This window comes from Anastrepha obliqua, chromosome 5, assembly GCF_027943255.1.
Source record: "Anastrepha obliqua isolate idAnaObli1 chromosome 5, idAnaObli1_1.0, whole genome shotgun sequence".
NCBI lineage: Eukaryota > Metazoa > Arthropoda > Insecta > Diptera > Tephritidae > Anastrepha > Anastrepha obliqua.
The window spans coordinates 583370-602986 of NC_072896.1; the positions used below are offsets into that span (position 1 = coordinate 583370).

Here is a 19617-nt window from a genome sequence, read left to right on the forward strand (position 1 = left end):
TGTTGGGCATTAATTTGCATAGACAACGTAAATAAAAGCAATGCGCTTTGTATAAATATTTTCCTTGATAATTTCAGTATTGACGGTAATTTGCTATTAGAAATGAAAAGGAAAGTTAGAACACTGAACTTTGGGCAAAGTTACCAGACTTTCAAATCGAAGGTGAAATTACAAAAATCGTGCATGATTGCGATTCGAACAAACCCACACTTTTACGGGCAAAATAATAGAATTTCGATATTTTGACTCCTTTTTTGTTTCTTATTAATTTTTTATAAAAATATAACTCACTCCATAACAAATATTATATGAATCAAAGTTCTAAACTTTGTACCAGATTTATAAAACTCGATAAACTTTGATAAAAATTTTAAACTTTGTAACCAGAATTTAGAAAAAACAGGGTACACAGTTTCATAGCCATTACATTTTTGTATAACAAATTCTTGAACTCACTCGAAATTCACGTGTACAGTCGAAAGCAGATTAGACAAGTAGTAGTTGAAAGGTACTTGAATATATTTACTTTTTAATGAAATTATATCTCATTTATCTGGACTGTTTTATGCAACTTTATCCGTATTTTTTATATACATTTTATTTTCTCAACAACAGTTGTGAAATTCGTTCTCGTGTCACTTGTAATTTGCCCGATATAAGCTATTTTTCTTCTGTTGATGTCTGCCATCGAAAATTCCCCTAATCCGCTTAAATTTGAGAATTTAGTCTAGTTGCTGATCTGCATTAGTTGAACTTAATTCGAGATAATTCTGAATTAAGTCGTTCATCCCTCTCAACGCCACCTGTCTGCTTAGGCCACAAAATCACCTTCGTAGGGAAATAATTCGCTTTGCCGAATACTTTAATTGTGATACCATTCGCGGCGTAATTCTTTCATTCTAATGTCGTGCTTGTTCCTAAATGCTGTATTATAGTTCACCGACAGCAACATATTGACTGCACTGGTCTCAGAAATCGTTAATTTCTATAATAATGCGTTTACAAACACTTCTTAGATGACTTGTACTTGCCTCTCAAAATTCTGGAGCACAATTTATTAATAAAATTACCAACCTAAATAACAACGAAATTTATTTATAGTAAATACATATAACTTCATAGAAATTTTCGTATATTAAATTAAAATTAACCGAAACTTTCTCAAGCCAGAGAGCCACATGAGACATTTATATTATCAAAAGCGAGCGTTTTGCTGAGAAATAAATATATGCACTTGAGCCAAATTATCTCGTTTCTACTGTATCTTAATTCCGGATCATAAAATACTTGTTGAAAAAAAAAAAATAATAATAACATAAAACATTACTTTAACATAAAAAATTTAACGCACTCGTTACACGGCTTTTAAAATAATATTACAACATAAGGCAGTCCGATTTGACAAATTATTTATGAGAAAAAAGGCATACCAAAACTGCTTATTTTCAATATTTTACTACGCCTTTAGTGCTACTCGTACATATTTACTCCTCAACATCGTAAGCGTCTCTTTTAATGTACACACCGCTGCAATCGCGGCCATTGCGGCAGCCGTGCGCTACTGAAACTAGTTGTTGGACTTGCATCTTTGCACTGTTAACCGCCGTAAGGCATTTCGGAAGTTGCTACAGGGAAATCGTTTTGAGGCAAGCATCCAACATAGTTTGGTTGTCATGCGGCAATTGTTTGGTTAGATGACAATTGGCAGTAATTAGTAAGTTACGTTTTTGGTTAGTCATAAAGAATATTGCCCAAATTTGTAAGGATCACAAGCACATACAAATCAAAAAAGGAAAAAAAAAAAAAAATAAATTAAACGGAAAATCATAGGTTAAAGGTTTAGAAAATCAGGAAGTTAGTAGCAACTTGTTCTGACACCATGATTTTTTGGACGTGCGGGTGTGTGTGTGCGCATTAGTTCAAATAATTGTGCAAAAGTATGTATATAAATAAGTAAAGGCTAAGTGACAGGGCCGGGAAGTGTTAGTTTATACAAGCAGCCTTAAGAAAACAAGTCACACATTTCCAACAGAACAGTTAACTCAAGATAGTCACAATGCCAAGTAAATAAATAAAAACCCGTAAGTCTGTCGAAAGTACAAAATTTAACTTAGTTTATTGTAATAAAAGCCGCTTATAGCGTTCCTGTTTTAATAATCTTAATTCAGATTGATTAGAAGAGAAAGACCAGTGCACTTCATTTTTTCTTATTGGAGTTTCCATTTAAACCAAAAAAATTTGGTGAATGCATTTTTTGCATTTATATGACCAGAGTTTCTTTAAACGAACATTATTTCCCAACCCTGTTCATTACACAATTTATTTCTTACTATTTTTGTAGTTTTTTTTTTGTCCTTTTATTTATTTATATATATAAAAACAAATATATAAATGATTTGAAAAATGCGCCATGCGATATAATTTTTTTCCATTTATGTATGCGCACATTTACACATTTGTTACATTTTCCACCTCACTGTGCTCTCCATTACACTTTTTAATTGTTATTATTTTCTCATTTCTTTATATTGTTAAACCTTATCATTTAATATATATAATTATATAAATGTTAAACACGTGCATTTCATTTCCTCCTCCGATTTCGTCTACTACTCATTAGTGTAAGTTTATATATTTTCAATGCACTTTCGTCGCTCTCACTTTCATCAGTCATCAGTCAGTAGTCAGTACTCCTGTTGTTACTTTTGTATGTATGATCTATTTTGACTGCTTTATGCCTGTGCTGACCCCGATACCAATATCGTTTGCTGCTTACTTGGTTTTATTGCAATAAGTGTTTGCATAATTTTTTTAGGTGGCGCATAAATCATATAACTTAATTCCCTTTTGTCTCTTATTTTGAAAATATTGCTGTTTGCCTTGGTCGTGGTTATTGGAAATTGGTATAGTAGGGATTGTTCGGAAATGCATAAACGCAGAGCATCAGCCCCAATATTTTCAAACCATAGCAGCAGATAGCCTCCGCAATGCGCAACCACGATGGCATGCATCTTAAATACAACTTAGTTGCGCAAAGTGGATTTTTTGTCTGCTATGGTTAAGAAATGAAGGGATTTAGCGCCCTGCATTAATGCACTTGATACGTCACCCATGTTGTCGTTTTGGTTTATTGAATGTGTGTGGGTGTCAAACTCTTATTGCGAATTTTAGATAATCATTTAAAATGTTGCTGTATTAACTAAATGTTAAAATCTGGATCTTACAAATACGGCACTTGAATCGTGTTCGCTGTAACCAAGCCGTTTTGTGTGCTTAAAGACCTCATTTGTGATTGCGGTCACAGGCATCGATTGGTCCAAATTTTCCGCCATGCTTAGCACAAGGCGCAGATCCTTTTGCATATGACTCAGCGGCTGTTGGGGGTTGAAGTCTCCCTTCGCCATTTCTGCAGATGTGTAGAAAAGAAATTTATATTAAATTCGTATACAAAGTAGAGTAATATCCATTTTCAAAGCATGTTTTTACTTACCTTTGCCTTTAGCTAATAGTAATTGAGATTTCATTGATGTCAATTCAAATATGTCAATAATGTCTTTTAATGAAATTGAAAAACGGTCGGCTAGAAGAAACAAAATATTGTGGATATTAATATATTATATGTATTTAGTCGGGTTAACAACTGTAAAGCAAAAGTAAAACTCACCCAATGCTAAGGCCTCAGCTAGTCCAACCAAACTCACTCCCACTATCGTTTGCAGTATTAAATTTACTTTGCAAGCATTCCCAACTTCTGCTAAAATTGGGTGAAGGCATTTTAGGAAGCATATAGACAAAGATAAAGTTGCACATTAAAATAAAAACAAGTGCGGAATTATTACGCTACAATATTGCATAGTAGATAATGATCATAATTCAAATGCCAGAATGAATGGGTTAATTGTAAGCATTGAAAACAAGTGTATGAAACTTACCGCCCAAAAAGAATGTGTTTTTAGCAATGGTTTTGAAGCAGGAATGACAATCTTCAAACACTGAACGGTCACCACCGGCAAGTATGATAAGCATACCATCTTCCGCCTCCTGTCGGGTGCCGTGGATCTGCAAGGGAACACGAAAAATGTTTGCTATACTTCCTTGACACAGTATACAAAATTACGTCTTACTTGCACTTCCAAATAGCGCCCGCCTGCAGATTGTATGCCCTCAGCTATATCCTGCGAGGTTTCGGGATCTATTGTGGACATTTCGACGTATGCCTTGCCATTCATGTCCTTCACGCCCAATACGCCACAGTTGCCAAATACAAGCTGTAATAAGAGCAAATTTTCCGATTAGAATTTTAAAATACTTACCAAAACTTTTTACTTTAAAAAACAACTTACATCCTTTGATGCTTTAGGATCCGAGACACAACAGAAGATCACGTCTGAGACTTCAACAACGTCCATGGGTGTACCTTTGACATCGGCTCCAGCTTCGGCAAATGGAGTACACTGAAACAATCAAATTAAGCTCCTTATTAAAAAGAATTTGGCATACATTGGCAACATAAATTTCATTTAATACAGATATAATTTTTAGTTTTCAGATCGTGATTTTCCTACTAATATACTTTCCAGAAAAAATCGTTACACGAAGCTTCCTCTTAATGTAAGGAACTCTTTTTGTACAAACTTCGTAATTTGCAAAGAGTTTTATTGGAAATATCTGTCGTTCCAGCTTACAAAACAAATATACTGAGTTCTATGTAAGGAAAACAAAATCAATAATCGCATAAGAAACATCGCTTCCTGAATGAAAAGATTGTCAGCTTATCAAAATCTGTAAGAATTAATTACGCCTTCAAGTTCCACAATTTTTTTCCTCTAAATATCTACTGAGCATTACGCACTTTTCACAAAAGGCTTATGGCCCTAATATTAGACGGCGTGAAGCTGAAATGCGAGTGTCTATTTCTCTAATTGGGGATGCAGCGGTCATGATCATCGTTAGGTAACGGTAATTGGTACAAACGAATGTTTTGTATTTGAGAAACAGAAGAAGAGCCACACTTACCTTCGACATTGTGCGATTCCATACGACCACTTTATGACCGGTACATAGCAGATCTTTGACGATGGTCGAGCCCATAATACCCAGACCGAGGAAGCCGAATGTCAGTTGAGATGGTGTTATGTCGCGTTCGGCTAGCGTTTGAGAGCGCGCATTCATATCGATTGCTTGCGCTTCGGGACGCGAAACCACCGGCCGATCGAGCAGAGCAATCGAGTTGATATTTCGTCGCGATGTGCTACCAATGTGCGCTAAAGCATCGGTATTTATTTTGCGACGCGACGGTGGAGTTGTCGTCGACTTTCGGTTTATGTAATCATTTAGATCCTCTAATGCACCGACAGAAGAATTGCGTTTACGTTTGGCGCTACTATTTGCCGTCTGTGAGGAGCGGCGACGCTTTGTGGATGACTTTGTGGCTACCCCACCAGCCGATGATTTTGCTTTGACTGCAACCACAGCGCTTGATTTGGCTTTTGGTGTGCGCTTGACAGGTGTCTTATATGGTGGTGGTACTTCCTCTAAATCGACCGCAACATCACCGGTTATGGTTTCTACACCGTTGTCCGCATCATCGGCGCCGCGCATGTCGTTTGTTGTGTCATCATCAGTTAGACCGTCCCGTATCTTATCGAAGTCCGCTTCGGTGGAATGATTACTGATCGTGTTTTTGCTAACCTCCGCATCGACTTCTGTGGGATCTTCAATGTAGGCATTTATATCAGCCATCGCATGACGGAACGAGTTCGGTTTATTAACCTTTGCCAATTCGGGTTTCCATGGACCTTCGAACGGTTTGATATTGTTGGTTTCGATCCAAGCGCTGGGGGAGTAGTCACAAAATGTTCATTAACATTAAATAAAATATAATCAAATTAGAAGTTAAGATATTTTAATTTAAAAAAATTGTTTTATTATAATAAACCAATACTAATATCTTATAAATAAAAATCTTTTCACTTTCTAAGTGCGGAGTCACACTGTGCGTTTTCACCGGAGCGGTTGAAACGCATGCGTTTTCACCGCACCGGATCGACATGTCACACTGTACGGTCACTCAGCGACAATCTGCTGCATTCTGTAAGCACAACAAGATGTCCCGGCTTTTCTTGAATGCAAGTTATAAATTTATCCGTATCGAACATGATTGCAAAACGCTGCGTTTGAACTGCACAGTGTGACGGTATTCGTAAGAATACTTGTGTCGTCGATGTCTTCCGGTCTTGCGGTCAAGCCGCATCGCCGCAGCAAGTTGCGGCAACCGTCCGGTAGGTGCGGCGACAACGCATAGTGTGACAACTGTCATACAAACGCGTTCGTCATTGCCATCCTTTCGCGCCGGAGCGTTTTCAACGCTCCGGTGAAAACGCACAGTGTGACTCCGCACTAATGGAAATAAAATACAGTGGAATCTTTCTAGTTCGTAAGTTTGACATCGAGCAAATATTAATAGTGAATGACAAAAACGAAATCCCACCAACTCGTATACAAAAACAAATATGTATATACTTGGTCACTTCAATAAAGATTTTTTTCATTTAATTTTAGTATCCGGCACAATCGTTTTCTTAATTATTAATGTGAACCAATAAATTCGTTTGTTCGGTGAATTTTTCACGCATGAAATGTAGAATTTTTTTCTATGAAAATTCGATTGGGAGTTGTTGGGATTATACTGCATTTTACTTGGGTTAGTTTTTTAAATCAAACTTACCGATCTTAGGCGTATTTTGCCACTACAAACTATTTTAATCGATGGTAAAAATACTCACAAGTTTCGTGTTCCAAAGAAAAATACACTTTTTGTATTAGCTTTGCGCGGCTGATTTAGAAGATCAATGGACGGTTCAACAATCTACAGGAAGGAATTCGAATTGTATATATATTACAATATAATAAATACATTTTTCATTTTTGGTTAATTTTAATTTTTTTATGTAACAGTTCATAAGAACGACAGTGCGAAAAGATGAATAAGTCGAGAAGACACATTTCTATAGTCATTATTAATTGACATTCAATATAATGTCTTGAAGTAAATAACGGCTTACATAGAAGTCACGCATTAAAGTATTCCTAATGAAACAGGAAAAACGTTTATTCCTGCAAAAGTAGGTATTTTTAGGCAGTTCCATAACACCTTTATTTCTGCATATTACTGCACTCCTAATAAATGTTGCAATTCCGTAACCTTGTTTGCCATGCATTCTTTTGATGAATATACTTTGCTGCTTTAATATGCTGATTACTTTCACGTTAAATCCTGTCTGGGCCTGGGACCGAAAGTTCTGCCAGTAAGGTTTATTGATAAGATTGCAGGCGTTGCTGACAACGCTCTAGAGCCCTAGCAGCAATTGCAGCAGAAACTTAAAACACCAAGCATGAGACATATGGTATATATGACGAAGCAACACAAGCAAACAACAGCTTTGGCAGCTACGAAACAATCGGCCAGCCACTTAGTGCGGTAAGGCAAAAGTACAGTCAAAATAAAACTCAATATGATTGCACTGTGCTGGGGTGGTGCTATGATTCTGATCCAAAGGTAGGTTCAGAAAATTGTACTTACCATTGCTGGCCACGGAGTGAAGCCTTTCATTTTTGCCCTGAAATCGAAAAAAAACACGATAAATATGTTAAATCAATAAATAAAACTGTTAGGAAAATTTAATAATTATTAAGCACCGATATCCAAGTCACCGATTTCCACTACTTGTATCTTGCCGACATAGGAAAAAAATGCGCGGGAAAATTTTATGTACTATATATATCACACTTGCCTTCGCCTCTTAGTGGAAGGTAGTGGCGGAACGGTGACAAGCGAAGTATAATAAAGCTATCTATGCCCCTCGAGTAGCACCAGACCGGAAGGATGTGACAACGTAAGCAAACCTAAGCATTGGATGCTTGGAAAAGCCATTCCTGATGGCCTGCATGCTTCCTAAAAGCCTTGTAGTAATCTACTAGCAGGTATATTTTTAATAACTTCGCTCAAGTACTTAGGATTGACAAGAGTAGGCCGATGTTTTGAATTTTCTCATATGCGATGCCATCCACGGGAATTTGTTCTCAATTATTTCCGAGTTTTCAATTAGTTTTCTAGGTTATGTGCGCTATTTCTTACTTCTCCCTATTCATTCTCCAATAATACTCGGCTGCCAATTGGAATTTGTCTAATTTGCTTTAAAATTTTCTTTCTCCCCCAACAATTTTAATTTTACACTTACCAAATCAAGTCCTTCGGCTTGTAATTGAAAAATTCTGTTGAATCATTGCTAGGCAATGATAATTTTTTGGCTTTCGACATTTCAACAATGTTATCGATTCTGAATTGGAAACTTATTTTGCCGCCGTTTGAGAGTTATTTTTTACTACACCGAAAAATAGTAATCTACACGTAATACTCCACAATATATTAATTTTTTGCACGATTGACGTGCTGGAATACACACAAAATATGGTTAACGCGTTATCACAATTAGAATCCACCAAGCGATCTCTATTTAGACTAAAATTGCAAGGTTAAAATGTGAAGAAAACTATGAGAAAAAATTAACGCAACCACGACGATGCGTTTCACTATGGTCGGCCGTTGAATTTCGTTACTTCTTTCCTTCTTTTTCGCCGTCAAATTTGTGAAAACAAAAATGGCGTCGAAAACAACAATTCAGCCAAATGCTGAATTGCTGACAGTGCGCGATTATGGCGACATCTAGAAGAAGGCATAATGAAAGTGGTGATTGACTGGACTAAAGTTCCTACAGAGGGCGACATGTTTTCAACAATTCCCGGTAGTATTCATATAAGGACAGAATTTTTCGTCTTATTTAAATTTATTGGAACTTCTGTAAAAATACAAATAAATGCATAAATAAAGCTGTATTTCACGCACATATGCGTCTGAGCTTCAAATTTGTATCAAGCAATAAGCGCTCAGATTTATATGCGTTTATGAAATAGTTACGGATGACATCGGTGCTTCCAAGTTTGTTATTAGTTTTCGGCTTTTTGCAACCTGCTTTGTCGGCCATCAACAAGTCGAAATATTCGAAAGCCATTGGCCCTGACGGCTTAAACGCGCTGATGCTGAAGCATCTGGGACCCCTGGGAGTAGGATTTCTCACAAGGGTTTTCAATCTGTCCATGGCCACTCTCATCATCCCTGACAAGTGGAAAGCAGGGAGAGTGGTCCCATTACTGAAACCTGGGAAACCCGCCAACCAAGGGGAGTCTTATCGGCCAATAACTCTCCTTTCCCCAGTAGTGAAGACACTTGAAGCCCTCCTACTCCCACTCTACACGAAACACCTGGCCCCAGCCCCACATCAGCACGGCTTCCGTCGAGTGCACAGCACCACCACTGCACTCACCGCCATAAACGCCCAGATAAATCGCGGGCTTAACCAAAACCGCCCCTGCGAGAGGACTGTCCTAGTAGCGTTGGACTTGAAAAAGGCTTTCGATACAGTCAGCCATTCCACGCTACTAGATGACATTTATCAGTCGACACTCCCGCCAGGGCTGAAGAGGTGGTCCGCGAACTATCTGAGCGGTCGGCACTCGTCAGTGATATTTCGAGATCAAACGTCAAAGCAGAGAAAGATTAAGCAAGGTGTACCGCAGGGTGGTGTCCTTTCTCCCTTGCTGTTCAATTTCTACATCTCGAAGCTCCCCCAACCACCAGCCGGAGTTTCCCTGATCTCATACGCTGACGACTGCACGATCATGGCGTCGGGCAATGACATCGATGGCCTGTGTTCCAAAGTGAACAACTACCTCACCGACCTTTCTCGCTTTTTCACTGCGAGGAATCTCCAACTCTCCCCCACCAAATATTAAACGCAATCTCCACAAAATAGAGAGTATATACGTTGATATTATACAGCACACTTTTGGAATTCTGAAGACAATTAAGATATACATATATGTATGTGTATGTGTATTTACCAATACATTAGTTTGTTCTTATTTTATTTCTTACCGCTTGAATTTTTCAGTTCGAAATTTACTTCAGTGAACATTGATTTGATATTAGGCCTCTTCTATTCGCCAGTTCCGCGCTCGCTATCTCTACACTCGATTAACTTGACGAAAAATTTGCATGCGAAACCAACAACAAAGTTATCGAGTAAGATTCGTTGCTAGCGAGTATGGCTATAGCTCATTAGGCTGCACTGCATTACCAGCACATGTAATTTCAGCAGCGTTGCCGACATGTGTTCATTTGCTTCCTCTATTCGCCACTTGCTAAGTCTTGGCGAAAAAAGAGGCCTATTATATTTGTTGAGCAATGATACCAAATATTTTTATGGATTATAGACGCGGTATTTGTTTTTTTTGCTGTAAGCGCAGATACATACATACATATTCGGGTAAAACAAACCGACTTTGGTTAACTATTTCACTAATAAAAATGTAAAGGGCAAATGCGCGATGAAAATAAACCTTGGCAAATAATGTCTAGTATTGCCACTTACTGCACCCCTCTTTAGTCCATCTATAAAGTGGCCACACATTTTATAATTTGCTAGTTCATGGAATTTAAGACGGAAAAAATGATCACTATATATTAAAATATTATATTATATGAGAAAAAAAGCATATCTTACCGAATAAAAAAACTCGTATTTATATATAAAAAAACCCTCAGATAAATAACAAATAGAAATACAGACGCTACAAAAAAAAGCGTATGTTGGTACCCACTATGTATGTATGTATATATTGACTAATTTTGATAAATTTTGGCACTTGAACTGTAAACTAGATATTACAAAAAGAACAATCATCTGTAAATATCTCTCTCTAAAACCTTTTTTTTTTGCATGCCATTGCATAAATCTACAAATATTATTATACTTATGTTATTACTAAAAAAACCCTAATTTCCTCAAAATGTAATTACTGTAGAAACTCGAATTTTGTACACCTCGCGACGCAATTTTTTGTCACTGCGTACTCAGTACCCGTGACATTAGGACATTTTTACCTCGATACTTGCAACCTTTTTTTGTTCTATTTTTCTCTTTGCTCTTTTTACGTTGTATTTTTGAGAATAAAGCTCGGGGGTTACCGTCGATGTCGTTCTGGCAATGACATTTTTTGAATAGAATCAACTGAATAAATTTAGGGGAAGTACCGTCTAATTCAAATGCTGGTGAAATGACGGTTTTGCGTTAAGTTTTGCATGATGTGGTCTCATAATGGCAAAGAGAAAATTTACGCAATATGGTTTCGTTAACCATTTAACCATTTAATCATTTAAGATGTAAGCAAGTCAGCGATCATTTAGCACCTCTTTTTCATGTATTTATTTATTTTTATTACCATTTTCATTCATTTCCAGATATTTTTACATACACACATACATATGTACATATAAATGCACATTTTAATTTTCATTGAAATAGTAATTCGTTATACAAATTTGCTAAATTTAATGGAATCTCGCTAACTAAAAACTAATTAAAATTAATTGGAATTTTTCTTTCTGTAGTTTTGGAGTTTCAGAAGATATTCGGAGTGTCTCGACAAATGCTCGTACAAAATATTCACGTCCAGTTCATTTTCTTTTGGGCCGCCATACTACAGATAACAGAATAAATAAAAGAGAGAGAGAAGGAGAACATCGAATTAAAGATAAGTACATACATATATGAAGAAATTTCAATATTTACGTAATTGCTTAATTTTATTAAAACTACAGGGTGGGCCAAATAAGAGCTACTAATGTTAAGCACAAATAACTTTTTTATTTTTTGACATATTTATTTTTCTCTTTTTGTAGGGTATAATTAAATTGTTGGAAATTTATTATGGAACCCTACAGTACAACACACAACACCTTAAAATTATCGAGTTTTCCTATTCTTACACAATTAGCCACACAAATTGATTTTTTAAATAATGTTTTGATGTCGGATGAAGCGCATTTCCATTAAAAGGGTTATGTCAACAAACAAAACTGTAGACTCATAAATAAATGTACTGTTTGGTGCGGTGTTATGGCCACTAGCGTTATTGGTCCATATTTCTTCGAAAATGAGGATGAAACGGCGGAATCGATTTCAGGAACTTCTTACAGGCGGAGCAGTATCCTAATTTGTGGTTTCAACAAGATGGAGCAACTGCGCATACTGCTAGTAGTAGCAGTAGTAGCATTAGTAGGTCTCATTTGGCCCACCCTGTATATACAGTGCACTCTCTCTGAAGCGGACACCTCGGACTGAAAAATGTGCGTCCTTATGGGAAGTGTCCGCTTATGAGAAAATTGTAAAAAAAGCTAATAAAGTTATGGGAGAGTTGTCGGCTGAAGGGGGAAAAATTTTAAAAATTTCCTAAGGATTTGTGGTACTGAAAAAAGCGAAAAAGCGTATGGGAGGTGTCCGTTAGGAGAGCGTACACTGTGCATACATATTTATATATAAATAATAAATGAGTGCGTAAACGTTTATATACTTTAATTCCAATTGTTTTAAATTGGGTGAATACTATTAGGCTTAGAAATATGTCATATTATGTATTATCCGAAGTATAATGAAGTGGCAGAGCCTTTCTAGCACTTCTTGAGCGAGTGTCCAGCACAGTGAAGAGCGGATTTCAGATTTCGTCGAAATACCAGAAAGCTATTAGCAGACAGAGTAAAATCTGCTCGCAATAAAACGCTCCCTCTAACCTATCACTTTTTAGAGTTTATGGGAGGTCCATTAGCGGACAAATTTTTCAGTCTTTTAGTGTCAAATCACAATAATGGTATTTTATGGCTACTTGAAAGCGCGCCATTTTTTACGTACCTCAGCAGGCAAATTCTCGTAACCCACCATATTTCGCAGCTTATCGAAATTCTTGCCATCGTGGATGTGTATCTGTATATGAGTAAATTAATTAAAGGGGTGTTGAATAAAATTAGAAAAACTAAGTAGTAACAAGCCATAATTCGTCATTAACTCACTCGTTCTTTGAACTCTTTGCTAGCGAAGGACATCATCAAATTGGTGGTGGCATTCAAAATCATGCCCCTCTGCATGACATGAACGATGCGTGACACGAATGGCATAACATCATTTTTGGCATTCACCATTTTGGCCATGGCAGGTGAGGCAAATCGTAAAAAACGTTTATTGGTGCTAAATAAATAAAAGTTTAAACCCACAATTAAACATATAAATTTATTAGTATCCATATACAAATGTAAATGGTGGCAAAATTTAAAGTAGTCAACACACTTTTTAAGCTAAAATGGGAAATTATTGGTGAATTCGAAAACGAAACGGTGTTTTTGTTTCTGACAATCAAATATGGAAATGTTTTTTTTTTTCTAAAAAAAATCAGTCATTTTATAAGAATGAAAGATTTAAAGTTCTGTCATTTGTTAGATTTTATCAAAATATATATAAACTTATGCCGCACATCCGATAGCCGACGCAATATAAGTCAATAGCTCCAAAAATACTGTCGTGAATTAAAGAAATTTGATGCCAAATGAAATTACATATATTTAAATTTTGAGTTTGTTGAGAATTTATTGCAAAAGAAGTTCTTGTGTGTGAATTCATGAGCGTTCTAATGAAAAATACTTCACATTCTGAAGCCGATATTGCCACTTTTGGCATCATTACTGCATGTATGTATGTACATATATGTTGTGTGTCTCTAATAGAATTTGCCAGCTTTTCAGTCATGGCAGAAGTAATATTTGCCAAAGTCTATATACGAGAGCTTCTGCTGGTGGTATCCCTCTCATAAATGTTCCATGAGATTGAGATCTGAAGTTTGTGGATGCTGAGGAGCTGTATGTTTCACAGTAGGCAGCAGCAGTTCTTTCACCAAAAGGATGTTTGTACATATGTACATATAAGCACATACTTACGCATCTTTTGCGTTAATTTTCTCAGCAAAAGTAAAGACTCGAGGCAAATTCTTCAGCAGCGGAGAGCAAATTATTTCTGTAAATATCTGAATTGCGTTTTACTAAACTTTTCATCCAAAAACCCTATTTTTCGGTATTCCGGTATTTTTATATAACATCTGGCACATTTCAATCCAGAGAACTTTGGTAGTATTTGCATCCGAGCGCTTATAATTCTTTCAGAAGATTTAAAAAAAAAAAAGTTAAGATTTTGGTTTCTTTTGACATCAAATTTTTTTCATTTCCCGACAATATTTACATACATATGTACATACGTTTGTACCAGTACATGCAACATACCCACTCAAATCGCTTATGATTGTGATTCCATATTTCTGCGCCTGCGGTAGAAGTAAAATAGATTCGAGAATCAAATCATCCATTTCGATAATATCGTAGATGTAATTGGGGAATGTCTTAAAGGCATCGACTGCAATCAGCATAGTTGAAATTTTACTTTAAATTAAATGTATGGGAAAATTTAAAAATATCTTTACCTGTTTTTGACACAAAGATCACACGCCCATCCTTGTCCGGCTTGGGCATTATGTATTTGCTGAGCGTCTGATAGATATGGTCTCGAAAATAAAGCACCGGGTGATGTGCCAGCCAATCGGGATTGTGCTGCTTAAAATCATAATACTTAATAATTGCGTCATAGGCGCGTTTTGCTTCCCAACCGCCGAAACTGAGGAATTTCGAGAGGAACACATCATCGGTGCCGATCTCGAGTTCATTTGAGGCTAGATTGGAGTTGTAGGAAAGAAGTAATAGAAAAGGGCTGTAAGAACTCGTTAAGTAATGAAATAACAAACAAAATCAAAGGGTCGTCTAGATATTTATCTGCTGTACTTATACAAAAGGAATCGTTAATTTTGTAGATGTTTTTACGTTTTCTGGAATTGTTTGTTTATTTTTAGGCCTTCCAAACACAATTTATTAGTTGCTATTTTCCTTTATTGTGTTTTAAGTGTTGATACTTTGCGAAGAAGATCTCACCGCATGCGAGATTTGTTGTTCGGTTTTTCTCAGAGTTATTTTAAGCTTTCAAAAAATATTTATTTAAGGTTTCGCCGCCTTATTTGCGTATTTTCTGACGTCGTTTTTAACGCTTTAAATATCATAGTTTTAACCAAGTTTTTTAACGATCTCGCTGGCATAGAACGTTATTCTTCTTTTAATTTCAAATTCTTAAACTAATCTTAAATTCAAGTGCTTTTGAGTATTTTATTCTATGCCATTCACTTAGACATTTTCATTTACAACCAGGCTGTCTCAGAATATTCACATTGTCCTATTTGCTTATTTTTTGTTTTTTTGTTTCTTTTATTTCACTCACTTTCCACTAAGTCGCGCAGTTGCTGTATTTTCTCCAACTGCTCAGCAGTGTGTTCAAATTTTGTTGACAATAATATTTGCATTTTACTTGGAAAAACTTTTATAGTGCACGCACGCGCCTTCGCCAGAAGCTGTCTGAGTAATAAGTTAACTTGATTTCTTAATTTCTGTTTTATGTTTAGTACACCTGCCGCTCGTTGTCGTCCGGCGACGCTCGTCGATGTTTTAGCTGTCAATTAAATGTGTCTCATAAGCGCGTTTGTTTATAAAATGTAGATCCGTCGTAAAGCGGCCACAGGTGTGGCGCTACATGGAAAAGTGTGGGTTGTGTTGCGGTGAGATGTAGCAATTGGAGCGAAGAGTGGATGAATACACCAGACATTTTTCTAACATTTAAGCGAAAATTCAAAATTATTTCAACGTTTGGTTCATTTCCTTTACTTTCCATGAAATTACAAGCAAATGGGTTTCCCTCATACAAGTATTATAATATTTAAATTAAAATAAGCCAACGAAGCTTTACAACATTGTTTTGCACTCGGAGGTTCGCCCTCGGCCCCCTCGACGGTCACACGCTTACAATTACTTATATTTTTTTATTATTTTCTTTTCAATGTAAAAGTTCTTAGTATATTTTCATACTAATTCATTGGTTAATTATTCCTCTTGTCAAAAAATGACTGATCGTAGCGTGAAAATATCAAATTCACTTTGACCTTCATTTTAAAAATTTTGCACATTCTGATACGAGTTAATGTGCGCCTAATTGTTCTAATATGAATTTTTAAGTACATCTTTTTTTGCTATTGCGTCAAATCATAAATTTGTAGTTGCGTATTTCGCAGGTGCAAACTTTGGAAATGGTGATTAAAGGGGACTCACGGACTTTCTTAGACTTTGGCCACTGCCTCAACTTTGACTGCCGCACTATAGAGACAAATTAGAGGAGCACGTGAATAGAATAGACGTTTGGAAGCAATAAACTTGCAGTGACAGCTATAAATTTTATATTAAGGGGGCAGATACTCGTATCTGTAAACGGCCATTATTTCCCTGATTTTCATTAAAATTATTTAAAATGAAGAAGTCAGTATATTTTTTCAAAAATTGGCATACAGTTTATTTATACATTAAAATAATACAATACACAATTTTTTTTTTTTTTATTCGTTTAAAATGGCGGATGTACACTCAATTCTTCCAGGAACGACGCAGTGGGGCTTCTCAACCGACGGGCATTGTAGCATCGGCTTCATTGACCTGCATACAAAAAACCAAAAAATTGTTTGTTTATTAATGTTATAATATCTATATGAATTAACAATAAATGGGACAAAAAAAAAATTCGCGGAATAAAATGCTTAAAAAATTAATTTTGGGGAGAATTTTCCTACTATTTTTGCTCGGAAATAATGATTTTTTCGAAAAATTTTCAAAAAATTGTAAAAACACATCATAAAAAAGATGTGTGGAAAATTTCAGGGAGATCGGTCAATAACTTTTCGAGTTATCGTGTACACCAATTCGAAAAATACAGTTTTGAGAAAAACGCGTCCAAAGTTTGAATACAACGTAACAATACCTCTCCCAGCGCTCGAACGCAAAGAATAGAGACGTCACGGTTGACGATCTATAATACAGGGTGGGCCAAATAGCGTTTGCTTTTTGAACCACCTATTTTTTTGAGAATGGTAACACAAATGACATGTCAAATGTGTTCATAATTTACTTAAAGGTTTGACATTTACGAAATGGGACGCCATACGTTTGAACAAAATTGGGAAATATTGAAAACCTATTTCCCAAGTGGTGAGTCTTCTTCTTCCGCGGTTACAGTAAATGGCGAGCGTTACCGTGACATGCTCAACGAGTTTTTGTTTCCAAAAATTGAAGAGGATGACATGAACGACATTTGGTTTCAACAGGACGGTGCAACTTGTCACACCGTTTTTGAAATCCGATATCAATTGGCCGCCTCGGAGCTGTGGTTTAAGCCCGTTGGACTATTTTTTGTGGGGAGCCGTTAAGGACAAATGCTATGCGAACCATCCAGAGACGATTGATGCTTTAAAACACGAAATCGAAGTTGCCATTCATGAAATTGGAGCCCAAACAATCGAAAATGTGCTTAAAAATTGGGTTGATCGAATGGCCTACTGTAAAGCCAGTCGTGGCAGTCATTTGATCGATATTATTTTTCATTCATAAATGACAATGTTCAATCTTCAAAATAAAAAAAAGGCTTGAAAAAATATTGATTAGTTTTTATTTTATAGCCGATTCAAAAAGCAAATTTTACATGGCCCGCCCTATATAAGAAATACTTAGATTTACCTGGCAATCAGTGTTTATTTCGTAAATGTAATAGTTATTAATAATTGTTACTCTTTTAAATAAATAAATAAATAAATAAACAAATATACAAATCTGCGCATTATATTCTATTTGGTTTGGATGCCGAGACATGCACTTCCCAAAACAAATTAACATATTCTAAAATGTTACTTTCAATGGCATAGTTTACGAGCCTAAGTGAGCCACTGCATTAGCATACAAAACACGAAATTTGGAAAACTCTACTTTTTGTGGCTAAAAAACCTCAACCGTTATTGAATGTTATTTTGTTTATACAGCAAAACATGCCGCCGAATAAATAAATAACAGCAGCAATCAAAAAAGTAAAACTAACAACAACAACCTTGCTAACAGTAATATGTGCTGGGCAAAAGAGAATACTAATATTTGCCTGGCTAATTAATTTGCACGACACGTTGAGGCGACAAATCATCGCCGGCACCCTCGCGGCATCCCTAGCAGTCACCGTCACTGGCGCAATCGCGAACGTCATTTGTGTGTATTTAGCATGCTGAGGCTCAGGTCAGGGTTTGAAATCCATATTAATGTTTTTTTTTTTAATATTTTTGTTGTGTTTTTGCATTTACAGCTCTTTTAATTACAATGGAATACAATGATGCGTATGTATGTACATATGTTTGTTTACTAAATGTCTACACGAATATGAATCATTTCTGCTTTACAAAATTAAAGCATTTTTTGTTTTCGCTTTGCACGCCATATATTTAATATGTTGCGAATAATTATATGCATGTGTGTGTAAATATTTACGTATGTGTGTGTGCAAATGGGGAAGGGTTGGTGCGGTCTGTTGGTTGATTTGAGCGCAATGTTTAAATATAGAACCGATGAGTGAGTTTTTTATTTATCTTTTTTTCTTTCAAATAGTTATTTTTTACATTTGTTGTTTTTTTTTATTCTGTTCAATTACAACTTGTCAGGGGACCTGTTTAGCATTTTGCCACATTGTTTGTGGGCGATTGTCCGAAGGAAAGGGATGTGACACCCTTCGATTATGTGACCATATGGAAAAAGAGAAGCATATCGCCCGCGCAAAAACAATAAATCGTTAGGAGTTTTAAGTTAATTGATGTTATACTCAAGCGCAATTTTTAAATTACCGCTAATATTATCAGTAAAAACATTAATATTTTTAAAATCGTAGTTGACATATGTTTCTTGTGAGTTAAGATATGCACTTTTTAACTAACTTGAAAGATTTATAAAGATTCCTATATTTTCTAGAAAAAGTATAGTTTTAAGGTGTGCGGGAATGGAGCCAAGAATAAGACAAAGAGAAAAGGAAATTGCTTCTATTTCCACATGGTATTTCAATGATTCGTACGACTTAAGCCTTAAGGGGAGAAACCAGTTTAGACTTATTAAAAAATCGGCCTTGTTTTTAATGCATAAATTGTTAGTATAACTACTCAAGAATATGTGGCAAAAATTTTAAAGCAAAATTTGTATTACTCCCGATTCTATGAGCACTTCAGTGACTACCCGTCGGTTCCGCACCGTAGCGCGCGTTAGATTTTTTTCAACTGGTGGGCACTCTAGCTCAAAAAGTTATCGACCAATCGTTATAAATTTTTTTCGGAGTATTCTTTATTCAATCCTAATTCTGGGATTATATTATCATTAAAAATATTTTTTTTAAGCAAAATAATATAGATGAAAAAATATGGTATGAAAAAATTACATTGTGTTCAAGGGCCTCAAAGATATGTAATTTTCAATATTATTTTATCATAATTAGGTTCAAATTCTAAGGAAACATGTTGTTAACGAAAAAAAAATTGTTGTTGATTACGGAGAAAAATTGCAACTTCAGGAATGCCCACCAGCAAGATACTCGGTTCGCGATCGTTCATGGACAACACGCTCTAACGCCACTATTTCCGGCGGAAATGGCTTGAAAGAATTTTTTAGTATACTTAAAAATACGAGTTAAATACCCCCAAAGTTTAAACAATTTCTGATTATTCCTTGATTGTTCAAAA

At 35.9% G+C, this 19617-nt stretch overlaps 2 protein-coding genes across 3 annotated transcripts; both read right to left on the reverse strand.

The window, feature by feature from the left end:
• Nucleotides 1-2388: 2388 nt before the first annotated feature.
• On the reverse strand, nt 2389-8642 carry LOC129247486 (cytokine-like nuclear factor N-PAC). Of its 2 annotated transcripts, none has more exons than XM_054886626.1 (10): nt 8241-8642; nt 7583-7619; nt 6786-6868; nt 5017-5836; nt 4344-4454; nt 4125-4268; nt 3933-4059; nt 3665-3751; nt 3491-3580; nt 2389-3406 (listed from the first exon to the last, which is right to left on the reverse strand). In XM_054886626.1, the coding sequence occupies exons 1-10, from the start codon at nt 8318-8320 to the stop codon at nt 3207-3209; spliced, it is 1779 nt and encodes a 592-aa protein (XP_054742601.1). In that variant the 5' UTR covers nt 8321-8642; the 3' UTR covers nt 2389-3206. The 2 variants fall into 2 exon arrangements, with proteins under 2 accessions (XP_054742601.1, XP_054742600.1); XM_054886625.1 differs by having other exon boundaries at nt 3665-3754; nt 8241-8641.
• A 2658-nt stretch (nt 8643-11300) lies between these two features.
• Nucleotides 11301-15478, reverse strand: LOC129248168 (retinaldehyde-binding protein 1). Its single transcript, XM_054887625.1, has 6 exons — nt 15261-15478; nt 14419-14664; nt 14222-14351; nt 12965-13139; nt 12807-12878; nt 11301-11598 (listed from the first exon to the last, which is right to left on the reverse strand). The coding sequence occupies exons 1-6, from the start codon at nt 15340-15342 to the stop codon at nt 11485-11487; spliced, it is 819 nt and encodes a 272-aa protein (XP_054743600.1). The 5' UTR covers nt 15343-15478; the 3' UTR covers nt 11301-11484.
• Between the last annotated feature and the right edge of the window lie 4139 nt (nt 15479-19617).